Here is an 11,403-nt window from a genome sequence, read left to right as displayed (position 1 = left end):
GCCTTACCTGGTCCTGTGGTTCGCCTCGGCTCTTTGACAGGAGGTGGGCGCTCTTTGTGCTTTGCCTGCCCTGGCCCTTGCTTGAGGCAGGCTTCACGAGGGCAGAGACTTTTGCCTGGTTGCACGTCTGCAGTGTTAGAACAGTGCCCGACTCAGGAGGCATTCGGTCCCTACCGTGTTTGTTAAAGGAATAAATGGTGTTCTATCCCGGCCATTTGTCTTTACATTTACTTTTTTCCACTCCCTGCTTCAGAGGGCTGGAAGCTGGAGGCAAAGACTTCCCCGCGTTCCGCCTTCCCTTCTTCCTCGGGCGCAGAAAGCCTGGCCGAGGGTCGCAGCCCGGCCCTCTGGGGACGGGGATGCCCTCGGGAAGGAACGAGGAGCCCCGGCCCGGGGGGGAGGGCCGCGCGGAGACGGGGAGGCGCAGGAAGTTCTTCCCTCGTCTCCCGGCTCGGGCAGCGCCCGCCGCGCCCAGCCGGCTCGTCGCGTGGCGCTCGGGTAGCCCGGGCCGCATCCCCCCGCCGGGGCCCCGCGGCACCCCGCGCACGCGCCGGCACCTGCCGGACCGCCCGGGCGCGCGGGACCCCGGCCACCCCCCCCGGCGCCGGGAAGGTGGGGAAGGGGAGGGACACGCGAGGTCCGCGCCGGCCTGCTCCGCGCCCGGGGCCCGCTCGCCGCGCCGCCCGAGCGCTGGGGAGGGGACGCCCGAGCGGCCCCCGCGCGACCCCTGCCCGACCTCCGGCGCTGCGCGGGTCGGGCGCGCGGGACCGCCTCCAGGTGCTCGATCCGCGCCGCGCTCCGGGCGGGCAGCGCGTCCCGCGGCCTCCGTGCGCCCGGGCCGGGGCGGCCTCGGCCGGGACCCCGGCCCCGCTCGGGACACCCCCCGGCCCCGGCGCCGCGCCCGCGCCTGGGCCTCCCCTCCCCCTCGAGCTGGGGGCGGGGCAGCCGCGGCGCCCGGAGAGCGCCCCGACCGGCAGCTCTGTGATCGATTGGAAGGTGCCGGCCGCCCCGCGGGCTGCAGGCCGGCCCCGCGCGACCCCCGACCCGCCGCCGGGCTGTCGGCCGGCTGACAGGTGCTCGGGGCCCTGGCCGGGGACTCCTCGGCTGCGCGCGCGGCCCCCGCGTCCCCCCCTCCCCCTCGCCTTCGCCCCCATCCCCCCCCCCCCCCCCCCCCCCCCGCCGCCGCGGCGCGGCGCAGGATCTGTTCAGACCTCGGGGAACTGGTTCAGGTCCAGGTTCTGCTTTGATCCTCGGCGCAAACTGGAGACGCCGAAGAGGGCCCTCGGAGAAAGCCTTGGATGGGAGGATGTGGGAAGGAGCCCGCGGGGCTCGGCGGCGCTGAGCCCGGCCCGCAGCCCCGCCGCCCCAGTGCCCGCCGCCCGCGCGCCCGCCCGCTCAGCCCAATGCTCCTCTTCGGGCTCCTGCTGCTGACATCCGCCCTGGCCGGCCAGAGACCCGGGACCCGGGCTGAGTCCAGCCTGAGCAGCAAACTCCAGCTCGCCAGCACCAAGGAGCAGAACGGTGAGTGCCCCCGCTCCGTCCCCTGCCGCGCCGCCCGCGCCGCCCGGCGCGCCCGGGCGGGACGCACCCCGGCCCGCGCGCCGCGTTCGCGGAGCTTCCTCACAGCCTGCGGCTGGGGCAGCGGCCGCCGGGCTCCAGCGGGGCAGCCTGAGTGTCCCCGCGGGCGCCGCCGCAGCGCGGACATGCTGGGAGCCCTGGGGGGCCTCAGGGCCAGCGCGCTTGCAAGACCTCTCGTCGCCGGAGTCCTAAGTTCGAGAACTGCCTCTAGACCCGAGTCCGACACGAACGCGTCCTGGCATGTTTGACTCTCCTCCGAGCTTTTTGCCCTGGGGAGGGGTGTCCCAGGACGTGTGTCAGCCGCATTAATTGAAGCGTTCGCGGTGGAAAGGCATCAATTAATCAGTAAGTAGATAGCAAACCAAGAGGTCGAGGGGCCCCGTGGACGTGTGCAGGGGGGGAATTAAAAAAATGTATTTCTCCTGTGCTCTTTTTTTTTTTTTTTTTTTTAATGTGCCTTTGTACTCCTGAAGCCCTTACCTTTCTGGTAGTGTGTTTTTATATGCGATGGTGAGTGACTGCTAGTTTGTGTGTGCTGGAAACGACTTAATCCTGCATAGGAAATGAGAATTACTTTCACCTTTCAAGTGTACCTGAAATGTTTAGAAAACTCTCAGATGCAAGTTCCCTTGGGCTGGGATCGCACAGAGCCGGAGAAAGGCTCCTTTCATAAAGCCAGGGCTGCTTCAGGGTGTGTAATTTGCTTAGCCTCTGAACCCCATATGATTTACATCATTCAATTTCTAAACCCTTTTGCTCTTGATCTAACATTATGAAGTCATTTTTGAGACTACTTTGTAAATAGAAATTTTATACTGCACATGAAACCACAATGTCAATGCAGGCTGTCTAAAATTAGAATATTAAACACCCTGTTTACAAGTGGCGGCTCTCGGTGTTATTTGAAAAGAAATGTACATGTTTTTACTGCTTTATATGCCATCTGTTCGGAATGCAAGAAGGCTGTCACTTCATGAACCGTGCGAAACGAACGTGAGCAGCGTGTGCCTAGGAGATCAGAGTGCCCTGAACTGTGTTTTTAAGTCACAAGCAACTTTTTCTGTCGGTTTTGGGGGGGTGTCTCCGAGCTTCAAGTTTGGATTGAAACTCTCCAGAGTGTTCACCTTTAAGAAAGCACAGAAAGTTCTAGAGTCCGAAAAGAGAGAAAATAAGGATTCCTGGGACCTTTGTAGCCATTATCTGTACTCGCTGTTTGGGCAGCAAGACAAGGCATCACAAGGCTGATAGCACTGTGGTTGCTTCTTACGACTTGGTGATGTGATGGGACGGGGCACCTGCAGGCTGCTTGAGCCGCTGATCAAAGGGATCCACGTCCAATCCCGGGGGCTGCAGAGGGCCGGGGGCGCGGGGACAGGGCGGGGGGGTGGGCGAGGGGGGATCAAAGAAGCCACAGCGCCACTTGTACCCTGGCAGGAGACGGATCAGACCAACCTCTGTTCTTTATCACGTAAAATAAATGCCCAGTTGAAAATATCGCTTCTGACTGGACCAAGTTTCCCCAAATGACCATGCACCGTATCCCTGGCTCCTGGCTTTTGTTTTTTTATTTGTTCCATCCCAGGTCCTTTCTCCTAATGCTCTGACTTACTTATCAGGCCTGTCCTGGCATCTCTCATCTTCCCGAGTCCCTTCGCGACTTGTACTTGTCATTGTCCTTTCCTTGCCATTCTTTCTTGTGGTCCACGTGCCATCGTCGCTTTGTAACGAGGCCCAGAACTTTCACCGGGGTCTTTGGCCACTTTCCGGGGTCGATTGACCCCCCTCCTGAGAAGTGGGTTCGTGAAGCCAGGCCACACACATTGTGTTGCCGTCAGAGGCTGGGCCATTTCCATTCCTAAGATGCATGATGCTAAAAATAGCCGGGTGGTTTCCTAATCTGTGTGCAGAGGACTGGTCTATGTTTAGCCTTTGGGAGGGTTGGCAGCCGGAAGTAAGTGGAGGTGGAGGAACCGCTCACCTTGCGGTGCTCAGCCTGAGAAGCGGGGCGGCCAGCGCTAGGGGGCGGTGTAGAGCTATCTTCCCGCGCATGGAAGGTCCCAGGATGCGAGGGTAACAGGTGGGTGCTAAGGAAGATCCCCCAGGAAAGTGAGCGGCTTTGCTGGAACTTTCTCCTCTTTTTGTGGCTTTCAACTTTTCCATTCCGTCATGTGGGCATTTTTTTTTTTTTTGCCCTCTTACTGAATTATGATTGGTTTCTGATTGCCCTGTTGCTTCTCTCAATGTAGATGAGAGTCTGATTCCCCCAGTACAGACCCCCCTGAGGGTACCACATAGAAAACGCCATCCACCCAGTCTGTGCACTGTGTCATATTCAGAAAGGTCTTCGAACAACTGCTAAATGTGAGATGTCCAAATCGATCTGTTGTGACAGTCTGAGGTCATTCTGTCCACCATTGACCACCCCCCTCCCCGACGGATGGTTACTCTCTTCCCTGGAGAATTCCAGAGCCTCCTGTGGGGTTGACTCCGTCAGATCCCCAGGCCTGCTCAGTTTCAAAATCAACTGGGTGTCCTGAGCCCTGTCAAACATGGAAATTGATTGCTCTGACCGATGCCGGGCACTTGGATTTAGACCGGGGCAAGGGAGGCGCTTCAGAATTAGGTGTGAGGGGTCAGTGTCACTTACCCTGTTTCAGTTAGTTGTTTCTCTCCTCAAAACTCTGTTGCAGTTCTTGCCACTTTACTGGAAAAATAATTTTATCCTCCAGTACTATGAGGTGCCTTTGTGGCCTCGCTGCGCAGCTTGTGGGAGCTTAGTTCCCAGACCCAGCATTGAACCTGGGCTCCATGAGTGAAAGCGCGGAGCCCTAACTAGCCGCTGGACCACAGAGAACTCCCGCCTCTGTGTCTTTCATTCTTAATCTGACTGCTGACAATGAAGTCTCCCATATCCACCAAGGATCTGCCCCCAGATTTAACGGAGAGAGGGAGAGGAAAGATGAGAACGCTGACGCAGGTAGGGTTTCTGGCCTGGACGCGCTGTACGGCCATGGGGAAGTGAGTGTGGTCTGCATGCACGCCTTTTAGGAGAGGACTCCTCCCAGGAAATGGGCGAGTTCTGGGATGCTGCTTCCGGGCTGTAGCAGAGGGAATCAGGCGCATCTCAAGCGAAAGGGAACACAGCTTGTTTTGTTTACCGCGTGTGTTTGGCCCCAGTAGACGCCAGTCACAGGGTTGTCGGTGGGATGAGGCCTCACCCACCTTGTGTCACTGGGGAGGGATTTTAATTTACCCACAGCCCTGAAACATGCTTCTGACTGTTTATTAACTGTTGTGAGTGTAGATCTGGGATATGTCTCTGTTGATTAGGGTTTTCCTTACGAACATTACTTTAAAAAATTTAAGTACAGTTGATGTATAATATTATGTAAGTTACAGGTGTACAATATAATGATTCATGATCATTAAAGGTTATCCTCCGTTTATAGTTACTGTAGAATATTGGCTACAGTCCTGTGTGGTGTAATATATCCTCGTAGCTTATTTTCAACATCGTAATAGCGCACCTTCTAATCCCCTGCCCCAGATTGCCCCTCCCCCTTCCCTGTCCCCACTGAGCATCCTTTGTTGTTTGCGCACTTGTCCTCAAGGGCTTCTGTGGCCTGTGCGGCCATTTACTTTGGGGACAGATGGTCCCCTGGTGCCTCGCTCAGCACGTGTGTCTTGTGTTTACGGCTTTTCAGTGCGTCTCTTTCAGTGCCAGCTCACCCCTCCTCCTATTGCCAGTGTGTCCATATCCACTCCTCTCCCCTCTGCCCTAGGTAGCAGCTTCAAAGCTGTATTTGACTGCAAGGCAGATCGTCACGACCTTTAGAATAGGGTCCAAGAGTACATAGCTCTGCCCGAGGACCCAGGGGACTTTCCTGTTAGTCTATAAGTTGTCGCGCATGACCTTTGTGACATTTATTTTTGTTATTTAGAGGGGTTTTTTTTGTTTTTTAACTTCCTCCTGGTTCTCTGCTCTGTTTGGGGTAGTTGAGGAAGTTGGAGAAGCGAAGCCCCATTATGTAATGATGAATATTGCTTTTCACCATAGGTGACAAAAAATCCCCCTTCTATTTTCTGGTGACATTTCCTCTTCTCCCAGCTGTTACCTTCTACCCTTAATCTTAGAAACTTGATGTTTACCTCTGAAAGGTAATTAGAAAGTACAAAGGTCTGTACGAAGCCTCAGGGACTATATGTCATTTGTTGAATAGTTGTAAATAGATGCTGGGGGCCGACCCTACACTTTCGTCCTTGGTGTATTTTGTAGTGCCCTGTGTCAGGCACCAACGTCTTAGCTTGGTTTATTCTTAGTTCATCCTTCCTGAAACTTACTCCTTACATATCTTCTTGACATTCTCTTCTACTACATGTTTTTTTCAACATTTCAACATCAACATTTGCAAAAATTGTCTTATCTATAAACTTGCACACTTTTTGTAGAAATAGAAATCTAATGATAATGTGATGTGTGTTAAATAAAAAATAACTGAATCAGTGCATTTGTAATGTCCACCTTCCCCCCGAAATGTTCCCAAGACTGCTAAACATTTCCCTCGATGTTTCTTTTTAAAGAAATTTTATTTTATTTTATATCAGAGTATAGTTGATTAACAATGTTGTGTTAGTTTCAGGTGTGCGGCAAAGTGATTCAGCCATACGTATACATACATCTATTCTTTCTCGAATTCTTTTCCCATTTAGGTTATTCCAGAGCGCTGAGCAGAGGGGAGGTTTCTGTTTGTATCAACCAACATGGTAGAAGTCGTAATAAAAGTCCCTTCATTTACTTGGCCTGCTTTTGATGCCTCTGATGGTTCTATTTGCAAGTGTTATCTGTAGTCAGAATATCTCTGTATGACACCATATAATTTCTGAACGCTCCTTGGTTAAACAGTCTCTGAATTATTTTTCTCTACCACTGCCTCCACCTGTGATTTTTTTCCCCTCGCATCCCCCTTCTCTGTCTCCTGAGGATACGTCTAGTGGTCGATCTTTGGCTGGTAAGCACGGGGCACGACCACACCCATTGTGGAAATACTGAAACATCGCCAGTGGGTTGAGAAGGAGCCTGGCCACTCCTCCAGGACAGATGGAGCATCTTTGAGCAGAAGCCACAGCGTTAATGCCCGGCACAGCTGGGGACATCGGGGACACTGCTCCAACCCTGCTGGCCTCCTTCCTGATGGATCCCTCCTGCGCCTGCCACACTGATGCTTAAGCCTTTTGACACTTTCAGCTATGGACAGTTTAGTTCACAGGGGAGTTAAAACTCCTGTCTCTTCTCCCCATTGCTGGGCACTCGGGCCCAACCCACCTGCAGCTTGAAGGACCCGGAGAGAAGAAAGGATACAGCCTCCTTCAAGCCTCCTTCCTGCAGCTTCTTTGCTTCGAGGCCTGGGGGTGAGACGCGGCATGGGACGTGGCACACGTGGCGTGGGATTGCAGCTCTCAGGTGCCTGTTCCTGGTTCCCCAGGCAACACCAGGCAGCTGCTTTGGCCTGGGTACCACCTTCCTGCCATCTGGGTTAAAGAGACCACCTTCTCTGCGAGGTCTTTTTTCTAACCACTTTCGTTAACCACCCCTGTTTATCACGTCAAGGGTAATTCACTGCATAGCACTTACCACTGTGGTATTCTGCTTGTTTATCGGTTTATATATTGTCTCCCTGCCACCCCTGTAGGATGTAAGGCCCCTGAGAGCGTGGCCCTGTCAGACTTGCCCTTTGTGGGTGCGCCAGTGCCTGGAACGAAGGGTGGCATAGAGTAAATATTTGTTAGATGGTTCTGGAGGCAGTGCCTCGCTTAAGCAGGACTCTGGTATTGCAGTTGCAGACAGCCCGTCTTGGAAGGTGGCTTTTTGATACTGGAACTTTCACCATTGCTTGACTTTTTGCAGAGGAAGATGCACTTGCTTATTGGTTGGGATGGGAGCCGCCAGTGAGAGTTCCACTTTGTCATCTTGGTAAAGGTACCACGTGACCAGGAGCGTGTGTACCAAGCCGGTGGGTAGGTTTTCTAGAAGCGGTGCTAGTTACTGCCTTAAGAGTGCCACGGGGGTGTGCACCTCTGTAGTGCTGCAGCTGGGTCGCACGCATGTGATCTGGACCCAGGACTGCGCAGAATGGTGAGGCTGAATGGCTGACACACTCCAGCATCAGTGTGCTTCCCACCTTCTGCTTGTGGCTCACGGAGAACGTGCACAGGACAGAAATCCGCAGTAATTCTGGCAGGTGGAACGTCAGGGCCGGAAGGGTCCCAGGAGTCCGTCCACAGCGATGTGTACCGTGAGGCCTAGACCACCGAGGTGACTTTGTCAAGGTCGCGCTGGAGGGTAGCCGGGTTCAACGGCTTGTGGGCTGGTACGTTTTCCTTCCATGGGAACCAGTGAGGCAAATGGCGTTCTAGTTTCAAAATTCCAACACTTGGCATAAATGCATTTCTTTACTGTTCTGGGAGGTTTTGTGCTTTGGGGGTTGTAAGGGCAGCTTGGGCTCCCTTGATCCTGAAACATTTTTTACAGCCACGCTAAGGACAACAATCTCGGAATAATCCTATTAACGACGCAGAGCAGATACTCTGGCTAAGGTCTACGGTAACACCTCTGTTGGGGTAGAAATCTGCCATTTTGGCAAATGACTTGAAATACTTCCTTTAGAATTGTTACCGTGATGGGCTGGGACCGAATTTTCAGCGGGTCCGTGGATGAACAATGTTGATTGGCATATTTTGCCATATTTCTTGATGCTGAGGGGGAAGGTTGACATGGGAAAGCTTGGCTCCACTGGGAGGTTTTCTTTTCTTTCTTTCTTTTTTTTTTTTTTAACAATTTTGAACATTTTATTTAGCAGGATGTCTCAGGGGTGAAGTACCGTAGAAGTGAGTAAATAGGCATGGTTTAGTGAGCTCTAGAACACACAGCCTGTTATTCTTTTGCAATGGATGTAATGAGTGACTTTAGCCTTTATTTACCCTGTATTATACAGGGCATTCTATTCAGAGGTTCAGACTGCTCTCAAATCAAGAGCATCAAGGAGAGAAATTCGTAGCTGTGGACTCGAACAGCTTGCCGAAAACAGAATTCATTTACCTTTTTAAAAAATTTTGTTTACAGAGTTCAGAATCAGAGAACAAACGAGCTACAGTTATAAAGGGGAGTTATGTTAATTACGTTTATCCTTAAAGCCAAGTTCCTAAGCGTAATGTTTTTGGTAGCATGAGCTCATTCTGTGGTTTAGGTCGGGAGGATACATTTCAGATGGAGTTCAGCCCCTCTTATCTGCCATCTGCCTTCACGTCGGGCTCTCTGCCCCACCTTCAAGTGGTTATTCCCAGTCCCCTGGTGATGGGGCGGCCGCCCCCCTTGGACATCTGCCTTGTTGCAAAGCCAAACCATCTTTGCCAGGCTAGCTTCACTAATTTAGCTTTCGTGGTGTTAGGCTTAATTCCTTTTTATTTTCAAACTGTGAATTTTGTTTTTTTCGGATTTGGCATTTTCCCCATTGAAGAGTAGTTGAACCATCTCTCAATTAAGGGATGGTGTGTCGGGTTGTTGCAGTGTCTGGGGGCGGCAGGCAAAGCGGGTGTCTGGCTCCTTGAGAGAAAACACCGTCCCCAGACAGCGCGAGGCCCGTCGATGGTAGCCAGCGCAAGGACGCGGCTCTGCGTTGCACCCGTATACGCTGCGCGCTGATGAGAAACCGGGACGCGCTCCCGGGAAGGGGAGTATTTGGATGCCGCCACGGGGGGCGATTCAGTGGGACCAAAGGGTCCCTGGTGGGTCTCTGGTCTTGTGATGTTGATGATGAGTCCCTGAGAGCCCGCTGGGTGCGGCGCTGGTGCTCAGTGTTTGCAGACAGTCCACAGTTCATCTCTGTGACCGCCCCCCCCCCCGCCCCGCCCCACCGTGCGCTATTGGGAGGAACACCGAGGCCAGGCTGGCCAAGTAGCCAAGGTCGCACAGCTGGTGAACGTTTGGGCCTGGCTCTGACTCCAAGCCAGGACTCAGCCACGCGCCTCCCCCGTCATGAGTTAATGGTCTAACGTTTTATTAGAACATTGTTTTTAAACAGCAGTTTATGAGCTTGTGCTCTGTGCTAAGCTCTGCCCGAGGTGCCGGGTACACAGAGAAGGAGATGCAGCCCTTGCCCTTGCGAAGCGCTGTCCGAGGAGGATGGCAGCTCTGGAGTTTATCTCCAGGTCTGTTGGTTCTGGGCTCCAGGAGCTGTGGGAACGCAGAGGACTTTACCGTGACCCCCCCGGATCCTCTGGTGATCGACCAGGTGGTGGATTCCGCGCGGAAAAGAAGTGCATGGAGAAAAGCTCCCACGGGGGAGATGACATACTTTGAAGCGGGCTTGAGAAGGGAGAAGAGGAAAGTGTTCTAGGCCGAGGGGACAGCCTGCAGCCCAGGACAGAAGCAAGTCTGGGGTTGAGGATGAACAGAGGCAGGGGAGATGTAAGGCCCTGGTGCTGTGTGCAGGGCAGCTCAGAAGCAGAATCCAGGAGAAGGTTGTCTTTACTCTGCAAACAAGAAATGCTGGAGAGGGTGTGGAGAAAAGGGAACCCTCTTGCACTGCTGGTAGGAATGTAAATTGATACAGCCACTATGGAGAACAGTATGGAGGTTCCTTAAACAACTAAAAATAGAGCTACCATGTGACCCAGCAATCCCACTCCTGGGCATATACCCTGAGAAAACCATAATTCAAAAAGAGTAATTTTTATAATAAAATTACTTAAAACATAATTCACAATGTTCATTGCAGCTCTATTTACAATAGCCAGGACATGGAAGCAACCGAAACGTCCATCGACAGGTGAATGGCTAAAGAAGATGTGGTGCATATATACAATGGAATATTACCCAGCCATAAAAAAGAATGAAATCATGCCATTTGCAGTGACATGGGTGGAGCTAGAGTCTGTCATACAGAGTGAAGTAAGTCAGACACAGAAAGACAAATATCATGTGATATCACTTATATGTGGAATCTATTGATTCCATATAAAAAATGATAGAGGTGAACTTACTTACAAAACAGACTCAGGCTCACAGACATAGAAAAACAGCTGAAGGTTACCAAAGGGGAAAGTGGAGGAGGGATAAATTAGGAGGTTGCGATTAGCAGGTACACACTACTGTGTGTAAGATCGAGACCCAACAAGGACCTACTGCAGAGCACAGGGAGCTCCACTCAGTATTTTGTAATAACCTAGAAGGGAAAAGAATGTGAAAAATCATAGATCTAGATATATACGTGTGTGTGTGTAACTGAATCACTTTGCTGTACACTTGAAACTAACACAACATTGTAAATCAGTTTTAATTTTAAAAAGGGAAAGGTTGTCTTCATGTTTAAGGTTGAGTCAAACCTTTTCTTTCCAGTTGCTTTCTAGGCAGGCAGGTAGCAGTTCCACTTTGGTGTGAGCGGCTAAGGGCTTCTTGGGGTTTTCTTGGGAGGTTCTGAACGGGTCCGAGTGCAGGCTGCACAGCCTCAGTGACACTCAGATAAGCTAAGCCTGTGTCCACGCCATCTCTGCTGCCTGCTTTATGTAAACAAAGTGCTAATTTCACACTTCATTCACAAAACGGATGGCATGCAGAAGGAGGCCGGGTGTGGGACAGGATGTGATAAAGGGGCAGGGCACGTAGAATCAGTGTGATGAAGCTATTCCCTTGCAAGGAGCGAGGAAAACGGCTTTTGTACTTTTAAGGGAAAGGATGTTGAATTTCCTGGAAAATTAATTCCTCTGAGGTTAATTTGCATTGAGTAACCTCTGGGGAGGTTCGTCCTGGTCCCCTGGACCCAATGCTAG

General features: G+C 52.4%; 1 protein-coding gene across 1 annotated transcript in view; it reads left to right on the top strand.

Annotated features, from left to right (window-relative positions):
- Positions 1-1,116: 1,116 nt before the first annotated feature.
- Positions 1,117-11,403, top strand: part of PDGFC (platelet derived growth factor C) — a 218,078-nt gene continuing 207,791 nt past the window's right edge. The window contains exon 1 of the mRNA XM_060011578.1: positions 1,117-1,521. Coding sequence (XP_059867561.1) covers positions 1,299-1,521 — 223 coding nt within the window. The 5' untranslated portion in view covers positions 1,117-1,298. The remainder of the gene's footprint in view (positions 1,522-11,403) is intronic.

Source organism: Delphinus delphis, chromosome 5 (genome assembly GCF_949987515.2).
Source record: "Delphinus delphis chromosome 5, mDelDel1.2, whole genome shotgun sequence".
Classification (NCBI taxonomy): domain Eukaryota; kingdom Metazoa; phylum Chordata; class Mammalia; order Artiodactyla; family Delphinidae; genus Delphinus; species Delphinus delphis.
Note: the sequence above shows the minus strand (reverse complement) of the source record. Positions and strands in the feature narration are given on the sequence as shown.